Here is an 18190-nt window from a genome sequence, read left to right as displayed (position 1 = left end):
CCACCTTTTAAATATATAGAGTGGTTCGAGGTAGGGCTGTGGGCCGGGCCATGAAAACCCGGGCCACAGCCCGGGCTGAAGAAAAAAAAAAAACCCAACTCGACCCACCGAGGAATATTTTGTACGGACCGGGCGAGGGGTTGAACCGCCGGGTTCGCGGGCCAACCCGAGCGGTGGCGCCATCTAGTAGTCACATAGAGAAGCTCGTTATTCACTATGCCTGCGGCCTCAAGAAAGACAAATATTGCCGCCAAATGCTCTACGAGAATTTCGTTGCATGAAAAGTAGGATAAGTGGTAGAAAAGGGCGTTCGTGTTCAGAAGACATAATAGGGAATGAACGGTAAAATTATTTTCCCTTGAAAATGATTTCATCTTGTCAAACTCATCGAGTTAGAAAAGATTGTGAATCATGTTTCTATAGGAAAAATGTACGGTTTAGCCGTAAATTAATTTTAAAGTTGGTTTAAGGCCCGCCTCTCGAAAAACGGTCACCCGGCCATTTTTAGTATATTGATGATTGATGATTGTATAATCATACAATCTATCTTACTGACAATGTGCCACATGAAGTTGAACCACAGCATGAAGATGATGATAACATGACTCTTTGTGAAGGTGACATCGTATACTTTTTCTAAGTATACTTTCTTCTATTACTAAATATTTATATTCAGATATAGAACAACAACATGTCCAGGCTGCTTACATGGAAGCTGATTCTGGGTATAATCATACAATCTATCTTACTGACAATGTGCCACATGAAGTTGAACCACAGCATGAAGATGATGATAACATGACTCTTTGTGAAGGTGACATCGTATACTTTTTCTGGTTTATCTTCTCGAAAATAATGTAATGTTTTACTTTATAGATGTACATATTCCCTCACATCCACTAGGAGACAGTGATCACAATGATGATCACGTTACTATCAATCAAAATAATTCAGGACGAAATAACAGCACCATAGTAAAGTGTACTATACAGAAAATTGAGAACTTCACTGTTTGTAAGAAAACTAAAGTACGTAACAAGAAACATCAGGTTTCGACAGCTGATTTAGGTGTTAGCTGTGGAACGAGTCCCTTTAAAATAGCGATTAAAAATCAAGCTTGTAGCCCTTTAAAGTGGAACGTAACCGATGTCAAATCTTTGACAAATTCCACAGCTAAGAGAAAGCCGGTGTTTACATTCGACACAATATCATTACATTCGTCAGTAGATACAGATTCTTCTTATGATTTTTCCAGTGATGATTCCATTGTAAGGCATAGTGATCAAAGTGACCTCTCCTCTGATTTTAAACACAAAAGCTTGCTACGCTGCAGGGAGTTGATGTCGTTATATCCCAGAATGTACTTAGGTGTTGACAAAGAATGGATTTCCATTCTTTCACTGATTTCCAATAAGATTAATGTACGCAAAAGCTCCAATCTTACCCCCACTGATGTAATTTATTTGCTGTTTCGTAAGATGAGGTTAAACGAATCGTTCAGTATTTTGGGACACGAGTTCGGTATAAGCTCAAAAAATGTGGGTATTTTTTTTAGAATGAATTTAGAGTTTGTTGCTGATCACTTTAAGGAACTCATTGTTTGGCCTTCAATTGATACCGTAAAAAAGAACATGCCTGTTTCCTTTAGAAAAAATTATGCTGGTGTTAGCTGCATAATAGATTGTCTAGAAATAGAAATCGAAAAACCGTCTAATCCTGTGCATCAAGCTCTTACGTGGTCACAGTACAAGAAATGTAACACTCTAAAATATTTACTGGCTGTTACACCAGATGGATTAATCTCTTTCATTTCTATTGGATTTGGTGGTAGAGCTACCGATGAAATGGTAGTATCTAACTCTGGTTTTTTAGACCTTCTTGTTCCTGGAACATTTGTTATGGCTGACCGAGGATTTAAAAAAATTGAGCCTTATGTGTTGCAACGTAAATGCAAGTTTGTACGGCCCCCCAGTGTCTCAGAAGGAGTTGCCCTCTCCAAAGAACAAGTTGTAGAGTCAAGAAAAATTGCTGGCCTAAGAATTCATGTTGAGCGGGCAATAAGTAGGATTCGTGAATTTAGTTTTCTAGCTCCACATGTTCGCTTGGATAGTAATATGATTAAGTATTGCGATTCTGTAATGTATTGCGTGTGTGGTTTGTTGAATGTTCGTGGGCCCCTAATAAAATAAAATATTTTTTGAATTTCATTACTTATGAAGTTGCACATTTTGTTCTTTATTTATTCTGCGTCATGGTTATAGCAAAGTGAAATGAGGATGTTTAGCCTAAACTATTTACACTGTAATGCGTTCCATATTGCACTATTCCAGAAGTTAGTGGCTTTAACAATCAAATAATTTAACAATGTAGGATCAAACTTTACTTCCCTGATACTGACTTTGCAAGAAATTTCAAAGTCAGGCTCAGCAACACAAAATAAACATGACTTGCGGTTAGACAGAAACATTTGAAGCTGCATCTGGGCAACACATTTAGCGGAAATTTCATCTCTGGCATTGATGTAAGATAATTTTGATTTTAAAGAAAATGGGCACTTTATTTCTAGCACATAATCTTCATTTATTCCATCTGGTGAAGCCCCAAAGAAAGGAAAGTCTGGAGACAGAAGAAGGCCACATCTTTGGAATTTAGTTTGTTTTAAAGCTTCGACTTTAGCCAGTACCTCCTTCTCTAAGCGAATACCTCTTTCCATTGCAGGGGATTGTCTAAGTTTTGCACCCAACATGAGATCAACAAGACTTCCAAATTTGCTTTTACATCGCGATACCTCAAACAATTTGGAAGCCGTTATCCTACCATACCTATAAGTGTGGTATTAGTGTAGTTAGAAATTTTATAGTAATTTTACATAAATATGTTATCTACCCACATAACACAAGGCGGTCCGTCGGATGTCCGACAGATGTCGGGGTCGGATGTTGAGTACATCTTTTTGATATCCTCCGGACAGCCCGATATCCGATTTGGATGTCCTACGGATGTATTTTTTTTTTGGTTTTGACCGCCCTAAACAGCGCCGTCAGACATTCTAAGGATATCCGAACGGGCTTTCATTTGGCTATAATTATGACATGTATTGGACATCTATTCATGAAAAAACATTAGGCTATACCAGGATTCGAACTCGGGGCTCCCGCATCACAGTCGAATCTTATTCCACTGTGGCCAATCTACAGATCAGATCAGATCATTTTCGAACAATACAATCGAATTGTTGTAAAACACTTGAGCTTTTTCGATAACAAATCACATACAGGATTTTTAAGAAGTCAAGATGATGTCGAACTTAGGTTAAACCAGAGGTATATAAATTGAAATTAAACAATTTAAATAAAATATTTTTTGAATTTTAAACTTCAGCATGATTTATTAAGTTTAAAGTAGTTTTTTATTATTTGAAATTATAATCCTATCATAAGTATACTTGCTTTTAATATTATTAGATGCCGAATAATATTTATTTTCTGTGAGTTAATTTTCAATGGCTTGGTTCTCGTAAGCTAAACGGAAAGCTTGTGCAAACAAACTCACGACTTTCATATATTTTATTCATTTTTTGTAATAAATTTTAAAATAAACCATCCGGCAAATAGATCATTACTCCTTTATTTTTTAAATTTTTCATTTTAAATGCTGGACTTCAAATTAAAATACGTTCAAGGGAAAAATTTGAACACGGTTTAGTTTTCCCCCTCTCAAGAAATTTTGACAATTAATAATGAAACTTAGTGATCGGCCCCAATTAGTTCTAATCGAGTTAACCGCCCCGCACCGATAAAGTGCATTCGGGGTTGAAATGAGGTGCCACTTTTTCAACCGGGGCGGTGCGGGGAAAAAATTTGAGGTTAACCCGTTGCCCCGAAGCAATAAAAAAAATGCCGTTCTTTCGGTTTCAGAGTAAAAATCGGGGCAAGCGGGTAGAACGAGCTATTATACGGGGTTGTTATCGGATAGATCGGGTCAATCGATAATGTTTTTTGCATTGATGAATCGATTGATTGCAATCCAATTGATTGCAAACCCCAATTGAATTCGGGGAGAAGAATTTTCCACCCTGAGCCACGCCTCCTTGGCCCGAAATGAGAAACCCGATTTGCAAAAAAGCGCCCCGATTGGCTCGAAGCCGATCCTTAAATGAAACAATTGAAAATCTTTTTGGCTGTTGGAAGGAGGTCCGTAGAATATAATTTTCGCACATCCATTGCACTTCCAAGGTGACTAGCCGACGGACATCCCTGGAACTACCCATTGAGTACATAGATATCTAACGGATATTCGGCCATGATTCGGACATCCGACGGCAGAAATGTGCTATATGGGTATTTACCTCAATTTAAACCAATGTCCACACTCACTCTGAGTGGCTGTCTTTGCTGCAGCTATTTTACAATTCTCGTTCTTCATGTTTGTCTTACAAAATACAAGAAATTGTTCTGGTGATCCAGCTGGAAAACTTCTTTGGAACAGTTGCATAAGGTTGTGCAGGTCTAAGTTTTGAAACCATTCGTCATGTTCTTGAAAATAATTAAAAATCTGTGGGATGATTGTCACTTGTGGTTGTGTGCTTCTGACGAACGAAATATGTTCAATGACCTCTTTTAGAAAACTGCCACTCGGTGTTTCTTTCTTTCTCAGCTTTATAACTCTTCCACTGCCCTTTCCGTTCTTTCTTTTATTGTTTACTAAATTTCTAGCTTCAATAAATTTAGTTGTTGTCCCAACTTGAGACAACAAACTTTTTTTCCAGTAACACTCCACCTCGGTCTTAGTTGGTTCTTCAGACCTTCGGTGAATCCATCCAATAAATGCAATGTGGTGTTTACAACCACCTTGATGGGCAACACATGATTTACAAATGGCAGAGACAATTTCATATGTCTCTATATCTATTTTGACTTCAACTATGTAGTTTTTGCTGGTGACATTATGTTCAGGAGCTATGACTCCAAGGACTGTAAATACATTTTCATGTCGATGAACTTGTACCCAACCAATAGCAGATTCTCCGTAACTCTCTCTTCCAGCTCGAAGAGAATTGACATTTGCTATTTCTGGGGATATGTAATTCACATCCTTTTGAATATAATTTCTAAGCATTATAATATCCAGTGTTGGTAAATTATTGGAGTTTGCTCTCTGATACCCAGGAAGAAGTCTGTTGGCCATTTAACTACCCTGTTTAGGCCCCAACAATTTACCGCCAAATAAAAAAAAATACGCAAATGCATTTGCTGTGGCTGCCTACAACGAGAAAATCCCAACATACCCAGTTAGGCTCCGCCCCCTAAAAATGGCCGGGTGACCGTTTTTCGAGAGGCGGGCCTTAAACCAACTTTAAAATTAATTTACGGCTAAACCGTACATTTTTCCTATAGAAACATGATTCACAATCTTTTCTAACTCGATGAGTTTGACAAGATGAAATCATTTTCAAGGGAAAATAATTTTACCGTTCATTCCCTATTGTCGTGTCAATGTTGGAAGAAGAAGATAATTAAGAAAATTAGGGAATTTTTTAAAGTTTGTCAAAAAAAAGTGTGTTTGACCCGATTTTTTACCCGGGCCGTTACCCGGCCGGTAAAAATTTATTGACCCATTGGCCCGGGCCGAACCCATTTACTCAGTTGGCCCAACCCTCTCCGACCCGCGGAAGAAGAAAACCCCATCTAAAAAAACCATAAAAAAACCGCCAAAAAACGTCCGTACCACAGCCCTAGTTCGAGGTTGCCATCTAGGATAGGTCTTTCACCCAGTTTGGTGCAACCACATCCAAAAAGCATTACATTGTCCATAACAAAAGGGTACGAATGGAAGGACAGTAAAGGAAGGGAAGAATAGAGTGGGGAAGAAAGGGGTTGGTCCCTCTTTTTTCACTTTCCCTTTGTCTTTCCATTCCTACACTTTTATTATGGACAACGTCAATGTTTTCCATTTGGTGGTTGCACCAAACTGGGAGAAAGACCTATCCAAGATGGCAACCTCGAACCACTCTTTAGAACTGATCGAAAACCATGTGTTTGTTCATAACACATTGCTATTTCTTAAGTAAATAAGACAAGCTCCGTATCAATACATTCTAACTTAACTACCCAGCAATCTTTTTCATGACCGTCAACGTATGCTCACCAACTTAAGACATAGCTTTGTCTTGATCGTTTTTAGTTCATAGTCCTACGTTAATTGCAGTTTCCAATATTTATAACTTAACCTTCACAATATATATATATTACAATACATTTTATTTTTTTGACAAACAATTTAGTTCATAAATTTTAAAATAAATTAAAACAACGTTTTTAATAGAGGAAGGGACTTGAAATAATGTAATGTGAAAGGTAATTGAACAAGTTTTTTTAGTATAAATTGTTGTGACGTATTTAAATGAAAATCCTTCAAATTTTAATTTTCTCAGTAATTTTTATGGTTGTAGAGACTGAATCAAACCTGTGGATACCTGTGGATTCCACAGGTAATCGGCCTGAGGAAAGAAGAGGGAGAAGAATGGGTACCCTTTTTTTAATACTTTCCTTTTCTCACTTTTCTTCCCTTGGGCCGATTCTCTTTGGATTTGGTAACCAAAACAGTAAACAAAAGGGGAAACATAAAAATTTAACAGATTTCCTTTTAAATACGTCACAAAAATTTATACTAAAATAAAGCTTGTTCAATTATATTTCACATTACATTATTCCAAGTTGTATTCTGTTAACTGGAAAGGTTTCGCGAATATTTGTTTGCGACACCCTCTTTTCCCTATGCGAATTACTAAAGAGAAACACGAACTAGAGGGAAACTTGGCGGATTCAAAAGGAGTGCGTTAAACCCCCGAAACCAAAGGGGTACACGTCAGTCACTTCCTCTATTAAGAAAAACAACATATCTAAGGCTCGCTTCGTTTCTATTAACAAATTATTATCAATTATTCTTTAACCAATAATTATTTAAAAAAAAACAATAAACAATTATCCATTGGAAACTCTAATGATGAAATGATGAAATGATGAAATTAAATGAAATTATTAACAATTATTCATTCAAAAATTAATTGTAATCACAAATTATTTAAAATTATGCATTGTAAAATTTAATTTGAAATTTTCTAAATAATTTTATATTTAATTTTAAATAACTATTGAAAAAACTTAAGACTTGGCTATGTCTGAAGAAAAAACAAACAGGAGCAGCACTCATGGTAAGGCCGAAAAAACATTCAACTTAACATATAATGACAAAAACATGAATTAGTTAACTTTATATACAGCTACCAATCACTAGCGCAAGGTATAATATCGTTTTTAAAACAGGCTAATCTTAAGACAATGCTTTGTCTTAAAAAAAGAGAGAATAAGCCCTCTTGGTAAGGCCGAAAAACCTTAGACTTAACATATAATGACAAAAACATGACAAATTAAACTTGAAATACAGCTACCAATCACTAGCGCGAGGAATAATATCGTATTTAAAACAGACAAATCTTAAGACAATGCTTTGTCTAAACAAAAGAAAGAATCAGCCCTCTTGGTAAGGCCGGCAAAAAAATTAAACTTAACATATAATGACAAAAATATGAATAAGACAACTTTAAATACAGCTACCAATCACTAGCGGAAGGAATAATATCGTATTTAAAACAGACAAATCTTAAGACAATGCTTTGTCTAAACAGAAGAAAGAATCAGCCCTCTTGGTAAGGCCGGCAAAAAAAAATTAAACTTAACATATAATGACAAAAATATGAATAAGTCAACTTTAAATACAGCTAACAATCACTAGCGGGAGGAATAATATCGTATTTAAAACAGACAAATCTTAAGACAATGCTTTGTCTAAACAAAAGAAAGAATCAGACCTCTTGGTAAGGCCGGCAAAAAAAAATTAAACTTAACATATAATGACAAAAATATGAATAAGTCAACTTTAAATACAGCTACCAATCACTAGCGGAAGGAATAATATCGTATTTAAAAAAGCCGAATCTTAAGACAATGCTTTGTCTGTTACTTTGAAAAAATGAAGACAAAGGTATGTCTTAAGTCGGTGAGCATATGTTGAACCTTATGGCTAAAGGAACGATGAAATACAACAATAAAATTTAAAAGGTCTAGTTCACTGACAAATTTTCTTATGATGGGAGGGTTAATTTTGAAAAGAAATTAATGAAACTTGGTAGACGGATAAAGAACAGTGTGGTTAATAATAATACCATGGGGTAAAAGAAAAATAATTTTTGAGATTGCTGATAAAAAATTTTAAATAAAAAAAATGATTTTTTAAAGGTTTTTTGGAAGGTGGGAGGGTCAAATATTGTCCTAGTGACCTCAGCTCTTGATATACTTTTGAAAATTGCATTTATCGACCCACACTAAAAGGTGGCATTAAATATTTAAAAAAGTGAAAAATGAAACACCCTATTGCACCCCCATAAACTAGGTATGGTTAAATTCGTCTAATTAAGACGAATCTTTCTATGCTAATTATAAGTTTCTATCTAAAATATAGGTATACTAGTATACTGCTGGAAGTTTTCGCAACCTCTTCTCTGACTATCTGGAATTCCGTGTGGTTTAGCAGATACTGGTGGATTGTGGGTGATGAACGGGCCAACAGCTACGACGGGACAAAGCGGGAGATCAGCAAACATGAAAACTGGAGCCTTTTCACGAATATCTTGCATTGATGAAATCAATGCGGCGGCTGCTGCTGCTTCATGCATTTTTCTTTCCTCTTCGTAATTATAACAATTGCGACGTCTCTTTTGTCTTCTGTGTGTCTGTCAGTTAATTTTATTTTTGTCCTTCCCTCCTACTTCGGGATGGCTTACCATTATTTGCAGAGATCAAAAAGAAAAACAGGTTAGATGATGGCAACAAATGTGTCAATTAATCATACACAAAACCAATCAAAATTAATAAATGACACTTAGATGTGAATTAATCGTACGCAGGATCAATGAAAATTGATTAATGACACTAACGAGTTAACTAGTCAAACACAAATTACCTTATGACGCTAACGTATCTATTAACTAAAGCACAAAAATAGATTAATGATTCTAAACGAGTCAATTAATCAAAAACAAATTCGTTTATGACACCTACGTGTCAATAAACAAAGCAAAAAAACAGACAAATGATTCAACGAGTCAATTAATTAAACGGAAATTAGCTTATGACACTAACGTGTCAATAAACTAAAACACAAAAATTTGGTTAATGGCACCAAACGTGTCAATTTACCAAAAACAACATCGCTTATGACACTATTGTGTCAATAAACAACTCACAAGATAGACTAATGACACTAACGTGTCAATTATTAGAAAGTAAACTAACCTATGATACGAGCGTGTCAATAATCAAACACATCTACACAAGTGGTATGTGTACCATGTGGTATATTCTTACCACATAAATGGTAAGAATTTACCTCTTTTCCGTGCTCAAATTAAAGTTGAATCGTCTCGATGGCACGTGGTAAACAGCTTTTCTTCGTCAGATCCAACTTCCAAAAGTAAAGGTTACTCTGGTCGTAGCCCTGACTCTGAAAACTCTCCAATGGCAACTGGCGCCAAAACTGCAGGGATGCGATTTTTATACGAGTGCAGAGAGGACAGGGGAGGTCCAGGAAGGAGCTAAACAGGTTAAGGTAGGGAATAAAATTTGCGCTTAACACATGTCCGCGCATAATAGCGGTCAATTCAACAAGTAATACAATATTTAGTTGACCTTTCGTAGCAGAAGAGAGGCGAGACATAGCAGTCGAAATCAAGTCACGAACAGTATTTGGAACCTTTTTATTGCACTCAGCAAACAGGTTCAAGTCGTGGAACTTTTTCTTTACTACAGAGCACCAATGAAAATGTTTTCCCAAATGGATACAAATTAGCAAAATCTTTCCGGACTGCAACAAAAATTGCAAAAGTCTGCAACTATTCTTTGAACTCGGGGAAGAGACATGGTTTCCTAAATAATTATAAAGATAATTATGTTGCAGATATTCATAAATGTATTGTAATGCTTTTATGATACCTTTAGTTTCTGGAACACAACAATGTAGTCCATGGCCCTTCTTTGGGTCATGCAGCAGAACATAAGCAGGCAACTACTTAAAATCTCCTTTGTCGTTCTTGATAATACAATTTATGGAAAGTAACTAGGTAAAAAAATTATTAGCTCTTGCATGTTAAAAGACGTATTACTATTCAACCTGTTTGAAAGGATCTCTGACGAAGTGAAATGTGGCGTCCGGGAACCAGGTCTTGAAGCCCTCTACTGCCTCTTTACAACGGGAGCAAAGAACAACAGATCAGCGAATGGCGGGCCTCACTTGTTCCATAGCCAGCAAATACAGCTCCTTAGTAGAAATCCACAGGGAAGAATGCCGCGTGGATATCGACAAATGGCTCATGTATCCTAGGGGTAGGCGGTAAGGATTTTGATCTACAGTAAGAAAATGAAATTTGGATTAATTGAATAGTTTATTTAAATATAGAAAGAATGGATTTTATTAACCACCTAGTAGCTAATTCAATATCCGTCATATATCTCACTGTAATCTCCTTGTTCTTGTTGATTTCAAAGAAGATAATTCCTTTAGTTGGCTTGAATTTTCCTTTTAGTGCTTCCTTTTTGCATTCTTGAAAATTGGAATCTTAAGAAGAAATATGAAGAGTTTAATGTTTTATTGGCCCTTCGTGATTCCCGTAGCCCGTAGTCTAGTGGATGATTGTAATGAATTTCACTTGCTGCATTGTGTTGGTTTTTCTCAAAGTCTTCTTGATTGTAGTCGAACAAGTAATCTCGACCAGATAGAGTTGGTTGAGTGATTCTTGTTTTGCAGGGGTCTTGAAACCGCCGAGATAATCAACGCCAAGTAAAGCATTTTCTGCTAGCGCGTTGCCTAGTCTAGTAATAACCTTGTAAGAAATAAGATGTTAGTTATCAGTTGGTATGAATAGTATTTTATTGGATTATCTAACCTAATGATTAATTTTACTTTGCCTTTGTTAGATCCTTCACTCACTATTTTATCTTCTGCCTGTGTCAGTGTTTCAAAAAGGTTTGCTGTAAAAAGGGAAAAAAAATGTTTACAAAAAATTCCGTTACAAATTTATTATTCCTTACTTCCAACACAGATTCAATTAGATCCACTAGTGGTTCAAGTCGTATACCATCACGTATACAATTTTGCTGGAAACAGATGGTAGACACAGATTGGGAGCCACCTGAAGTTGTTAGAAAAAGGTAATTGAAAATTTATTTCCTAATTTATGTATATATACAGTACCCACCACAAGTGTTCGAAAGTGCGCGAATACTCGTAAGCCTCCGTGTAAATACCTCGCTGATTTGCAAGGTAAATACTGGGGCTAGATTTAATTTTTTTTTTTTACAAATACACTGGTTGAAGATGTATTCGTTAAAAGAAATCAGAACTGTAAAAGCCTTCACTAAGGCTGTACACGACTTTCCATAAGTATTAGAAAATTTGTTTTTTGTGCGGATTTCTTATGTCGGGATGGATTTTTCCGGCGGATATATCTTTTTTTCTCTATCTCTAAATATCTATCTATAAAATCTTTAAAGAACGCCACGCGGTCTGTGTAAAAAAATATTAATGATAAATTAAAGAACAACTTGAATAACGTTGTTCCATTTCTTCAAATAAAATTTGGCAAGAACGTATTTATAACATCTTTCTGGTTTTTGCAATAAAAGTTTGATAAAGTTAGTATTGTAGCTGGATGGGATTTCTTCAAATTTTTTAAGCCTATATGTTTAAAGTTTTAACAGAAACGCATAAAATCTCGAGAAAATAATATCTCTGTAATCAACTATCTGATGATTTTTATTTCAAATGGCTTCAGTTTTCCATGTTTTTTGTTGAGTTCCGTTTTCCATTTAGTTCAGGTGCAATATCAAAAACTCGAATTAGGATCACTAACATGAAGTATTGGGAATTCCACTTAGTAGAAAAGGTTGCCAAGAAGGCAGCTAAATATCAAAACCAGAGCAAGCATATTTGAACTGCCATATATAATAACTCGAACAATCTGAATTATTTAATCGACAAGTTTGACTATGCATTACAGTACCCAGCCAAACGTATATACACCCTGAAGTTTTTCTCCTATATTTATACGACCTCTTACGGCGCTACGTACAGCCGTTTTTTTATTCCCTGCCAAACGGTAAAAGACATGTAAAAAAATTAAAAATCAGCCAACTCACTGATGAGTGGCCTGTTTGCAATATAAGTCGCATATTTCCCTTTATAGTTCTCTGAACGGTAAAAGCTGGTAAAAGCTGATTCTAAAGATATTCTATGGGTGTCTTCAGGATTATCTTTTAACGTCCTAAGGAAATCCTTAAGGTGTCTATAAGATGCATATACAAGCCAAATAAGGGGCAGGTTTTTCAGGGAATTTTGAGAATAACCTAAGGTGTCGTTTGGATGTTTTAGAGATATTCTTAAGGCGTCTTCTGAATGTCCTTCTAATATTGATCGGACATCTTGAAGCCATATAATTTCAGTCAGGAAAATTATTTGTAAAGTTTTTCCAAATTCGTTCTGTTTAAATGTCTTAAAGACATCATAAAGACACCTTACGAGCTCTTCGATTTTCCACGTAGCCAGCTTTGTAAGTGATTGTTCACTAGCTAAATCATTATTCAGAACTGGTTCTTGCCGTTAGATTCCTGTGTTGTAGGGGTTTCAATACCTGGCTCGTTGTCTTTCATTAGAATACTCATCACCAAAAAAATGTAAAACAGAACAAGGTACTGTTTCCCCATTTAAGAATTAAATGGTAATTAAAATTGGTTTAGTCTTACCTTCACAATCTACAAGTTCTCTGATGTGTAATTTTGTGTAATTACCTCTAACGTTGGAGATTTATGAGTTCGAGGTTCAGATAAAATACCGGCTTTAATAACCGTTTGGTTGAGAAGTCTGTCTATTTGAATATATGTTACTGACGATTCGTCCGTTGTTTCATTACCATACATGAAATTCAAGTATGAAATCTTTTCCTGATTTTTCCTTCTATTTCGTCTATCTGTAATTTCTGTTACACTCTTATGTTTCTAAATAAAAAAATCGAAATATAAAAAAGGATATCCACGAAAAAACAAACAAATTGTTTGATGTATCAATGATAGCCGGACAAGCATCAACTGATCAGGTGGGTGTAAACAGTAGCAGCAAGCTAAATGAATCAAAACTTGGTGATCTGAAAAACATAACAAACAAAAATCCTACAATTTTAATGAAAAAACTTAAATCTAAGACCATGATTTATTGTACCTTATATCATATTGCCAAATATGGATGTATTGAGACTAACAGTATTCCAGTAAATCAATTTAGCAATAGGGGCTATACAACAAATTGTCGTTGTAAAACTGCATGAGCTTACATATTTTAACAATCAGTTTAAGCAACGGGTTACCCACATCAGGAATTCAGTTGCCTTAAACAATATGGTTAAACCGAAACTCCCCTTCTCTCACCCTGTCAGCGGTTTTTGAGTAGAGCAGAATTCGCAACTGAATTCAGTGAAAAAGGGTGTTTTTAATGACCACCTTCTTAGTTGTTTCATTTGAAGGTGAAACCATGGAATATAAAGTTATCCCAAGTACTAAGTTTCATAAAGAAAAATGTGCTTTGCAATTTAAAAATGTGCGTTAAGAAGCTAAAAAATTTTCGTTTCTCAAAATGTCGTGGCAGCGCCATGTCTGTACTATTCTGTCAAATCACAGTAAGTCATCTGTGTAGACAAACATTTTACTGCTCAACTAATTTATAATTTTTTTAGATTTATTCGAAAAAAACTTTTGAAAGCAATGATGAAGCTTCCTTTATTGGGTCTGTCGAGGCTTTTTTGAGCAGATGTGGTAGGAATCGAAGATCTGAAGGTTAAAAAAGGATTCAACAACAAAAAAGTACAAGTGTTGAACAACCTAGCACTCAGTCATCACAGCAGACTTAAAATTGTGATTGGCACTTGCTTTCTAGTGATTCGGACAGAGACAGCGTGCTGGAGGACAGTGAAGCGACTGAATCTATTAGGGCTGGACCCTTAACAAGGTTTCCCAGTAAGTGTGCCTGTGATATTTTAAAATGCTACATCCGTGTAACAAATTATTTATCTAATTTAGTTTCAATCACGTAAATCTAGTCATGACAATATATTCAAATTCATGCTCGCCTAACTCCTTCTCAAACGAGGGTACGGCCTTACAATCAACATTTCAAGAGATTCATCAGCTCACAATCCCGAAAGCACCAACTGGTAACTGAAAATATTCGGTCACAACAATATTCAAATTTTTTTCAATTTGAATTATTTTATTTTGTTTAGTTTACGTCATTAACGCGCATATTTTGAAAAATATGTCATCAGAATGCTATCAAGTATGAAACTTAAATAGTTTAAATCTAAACTTTTAAAATCTGTTCATTACTATAGATCAAAATCACTACTTGCGAGCAATGGCCAGAGAAGTGGCAGACGTAAAGGCATATATGCGTGACCTACGAAAGCTTTTCTTTATCCGAAAACATATGGCAAGCAACTTTAACAACAACACTGAGGAGAGCCGTCTTTCTGCTTTTAAAAACCACGTCTCCCTTCCCTTGAAAACAGTAGACGACTTTAAACATTTTGAAGAATGTCAGGAACAACCTGGTAAAAAGCTTTCTCAAACCCAGTGAATTTTTCATCAGCAACATTGTAATAAACATGTTTTGTGTTTATTCAGATTGAGATGCTAGTGTTTGGAACAGGAAACACCAAAAGAGGTTTGACTATACACGCTAATTGTTGAGGAGAAGCGATATCAGTATGTTTTCCTATTTCAGTTGCGCTTCAGTCGAGCATACAAGGCAACCCGAAGTACGATAAAACTTACTTCAGGGGTTTGGAAAAAAAAGATTTTATTGTCTACATGTTGAACTCCGGCTAACTCCAAGTAGAGCTTCTAGGTATATTTGTTAAAATAGTGTTTTAGATTAACCTTTTAGCAAAGCAATGATTTTGTTTTACAGCGTAATAATAGCTGGCAATCTTTAATATAACATAGGTTTTTGTCGGAATCAGCCATTGAATGACGATGATATTGGGATCAAACGATCGCGACGTAATAAACCCTCTTATCACGCAACACGGTGGTGGAAATCAAAACGAAGCTTTTATTCATCGTCAAGGATTTGCTAAAATAGATTGCATCACATCAAAATTCATTTTGAAACATTGTATTTCGCTTTCACATTTCATACAATGACTCGGATTTGAATACATTAGAATTCGTCTTTTGAGTTGAAAAGAAGATCATAAAGATTTCTAGAAAGGTACCGTAGACTTTAGACCCCTTCGGCATAAGACCCCGGAGGGACTAAAATTTTCTGGTAGATTTTCTTTGCACATCTTAGGCATTTTTAACGGAGAGATGTAGCCGAGCCAATAGAAAAAATAAAACTGGATAGTATTTGCCATATTTTTCATTTTACTTGTCTAATGCATCCTCCCTATCTGATGGACGACTTTACGGATTAAAACAAATTTATATTAACATGGAACTCAAAGGCGTTTACCCACAATGACGACTGTGTATTAATAGGCTAGGCCATAAAATATAAGGGGACTTCACTTAATTACAAGGGGACAAGAATATGAGGACAATAAGGGAAACAAAAATGGAAATAGAGACAACGTAATTTGGTCTAATCGTAGTAGCGTGAGCGATACGGATTAAAATTAATAGTCAGGGAGCCCGTGTCACAATTAACACAAACCTTTTAAGAAAAGGTTTGACTATCAGGTTTGGGTTAGGAGGGTGGGAGAACCACGAGATGGCGCGTCTGTCGACTCAGACCGGCCGGATTTGGTAGTTATTCACTCCCGAAGTCGGCGTGATTTGGCCAAAACCACAAAATATTTAAGAGGGAAAATTTTTACAGGGTAAATTAAACAAAAATACGCTGATTTTAACGTCAGGTCGCCAGACGTTCAAATCGGCCGTTTTCAACAAATCAAGCTCAAAGTTTCACTTTATTGTGAAATTTCACATTTCATTTAAGAAATGTAATTTTTTTTCAAAAAATAGCTCTAAGTGAGCTTATAATTTAGACGAAAGACCAGACGGTGACATCGGCCGTTTTCTATTCATCAGACGTGATGAAAAACTGACATTTACACTCCCAGGTTTATTTTTTGTAATGCGGCAACGCCGTAAATATGGCGCTAATTTTAAAAAATTTCAAATGGAAGAGAGGTACATTCAATTCTGTATTGATTTTCTTGATCAAATTTAAGAAAAATTCGCATTATTAAAGCCTTAAAAGGTTGCATTATTAAAACAATAAACATAAAACTAATCATCGGCAGCTGAGTCTTCATCTTCCGCAGCTTCTTCGGCGACGGTTTCTTCTTCTTCGCTTTCGTTATCCATTTCTTCTATTTCCTCGTACTCTCCTTCCCCTTCGTTTGGTGATTCATTTTGCTGGACATCTTCAAGTTTCTTTGGAAGCATTTCCCCATCAAACCAGTTTAGGGTGAGATAGTTATCACCGAACTCATCTTGATTAAGGTTCCACCCATTTCGTTCTGGGGGAAACATTGTTGTCTGGAAAGAATAAGCGTTGTTCCAAATCGAACACAGACAATTTGCCCCTTTCACTTGTTGAACAAATGCGGATTTAGATGGCGGCAAACTTCACTTGTATGTTAACTTTTCTTTCGTTGGGCGAATCATATTTTGCGCAAAATATTTGATACCGCGCATTGTTGACTTCTGCGGCTATCATTTTGTCTGTATTTTTTTTATGCCATACAGTTGGCAGGTGAACTTTTCGATTTCCCCAATAATTTCTTCCGAAACGGTTTCCATGGAACCAAGCGAGGCAAATGCCTTTTGATAAGCAGGGTTGCTTTTAAGAATCTTGAGAGGGGCTATTTTAGCCTTGCCGGCAAAACATGGTATTTGGTCACATCCTGTAAAACTGTGGAATCCAGCTAGTGATCTTGCCAATTCCCGGCCAATTTTTTGGGAAATAAATGATAGGTCGATGAATTTAATAGAATTTTTGCTAGCATGTCCGACCTCCAAGTAAAGCTTTGTACTTGGGTTTATTTTTGAGATGTTGGACTGTCCAATTATAAAAACATCTGTGTCGGCGGATCGGATGACAACAGTAGCTGGTGATGGAATTGATGCTACATGCGCAATCATCTAAAAAATTCAAAATCAATCCTGAGTTCACTAAGGTAATATTTAAAAAATGGTACCCTTGTATCCGCCTCTTCGTGCGCACATCGCATTCAAAGGTAAAATCTATTGCACCGTGGAGTCCACGGCGCTCTAGTGTCAAAAAGGGCTATTGCGCCGTGGATCCACGGCGCTCTACTGTCAAATAGTGCTATTGCGCCGTGGATACCAGTTAGCGCTAGTGTAGTCCCGAGTCGTTATGGTGAGTTGAAATTTTCATTTCTGATAAACGTTTTATTCTCTGAAAAATGATTCTATGTAAAGATTTAATTACAATTTTAAATAGAAAAATGATTGTTTGATTGAGGTCTCGTGGTGGAGGCCATGGCTTCATGAAGGTTCCACATACTACACAGGATGACAGGATAACGAAAATGTGGTTCCAATGAGCCACTGCAGCACAAATTCAAGTAAATATACCATTGATAAACATGGGTCTATCCCTGTAATGCAACACTCTTACTTCAATTTCACAGATCTTGTGAAGACTGAAGAGGTGGTAGCTTTTAGTCACTCCAGCACGCTGTCAAGTCAGTACTCCTTATGATAATGTTGCGACAAGCCGTCTACTGTCCCCAAAAACAAGTAAGTATTTATCTAATAAATAATAGTAAATATCTAATTCAACATAGTTATGCTAAACAGATGCTGCTAGTTATTTTTCTCCAACGTGGATGGTAACGACAGAAAGCCAGGCAACATACACATACCAAAATGAAAGCATTCCATCCACAGTGAACCATGCTTCAGTGTAAGTGCACGACTAGGTTTCTAATTGGGTATAGAAATGTATTAATCGATTTTTTTCTTTTTTACAGTTATCACAAAACCAATGATCATCAAAATTTTTGGGGCAATCCTTGATGCATGTTGTGTGGTACTATCCTTCACAATCCTCTGTG

General features: G+C 36.1%; 1 protein-coding gene across 1 annotated transcript; it reads left to right on the top strand.

The window, feature by feature from the left end:
* The first annotated feature begins 530 nt into the window (after positions 1-530).
* LOC116927717 lies at positions 531-2189 on the top strand. Its single transcript, XM_045176769.1, has 3 exons — positions 531-617; positions 677-814; positions 877-2189. The coding sequence occupies exons 1-3, from the start codon at positions 602-604 to the stop codon at positions 2187-2189; spliced, it is 1467 nt and encodes a 488-aa protein (XP_045032704.1). The 5' UTR covers positions 531-601.
* The last annotated feature ends 16001 nt before the right edge of the window (positions 2190-18190 follow it).

The sequence above is a fragment of the Daphnia magna genome, linkage group LG7, assembly GCF_020631705.1.
Source record: "Daphnia magna isolate NIES linkage group LG7, ASM2063170v1.1, whole genome shotgun sequence".
In the NCBI taxonomy this organism is placed as follows: Eukaryota; Metazoa; Arthropoda; class Branchiopoda; order Diplostraca; family Daphniidae; genus Daphnia; species Daphnia magna.
Note: the sequence above shows the minus strand (reverse complement) of the source record. Positions and strands in the feature narration are given on the sequence as shown.

Excerpts from the sequence above, each read along its gene's own strand:
- LOC116927717 (XM_045176769.1), top strand. Across the intron at positions 815-876 it reads TAACATGACTCTTTGTGAAG|ATGTACATATTCCCTCACAT; the intron begins GTGACATCGTAT and ends TTTACTTTATAG.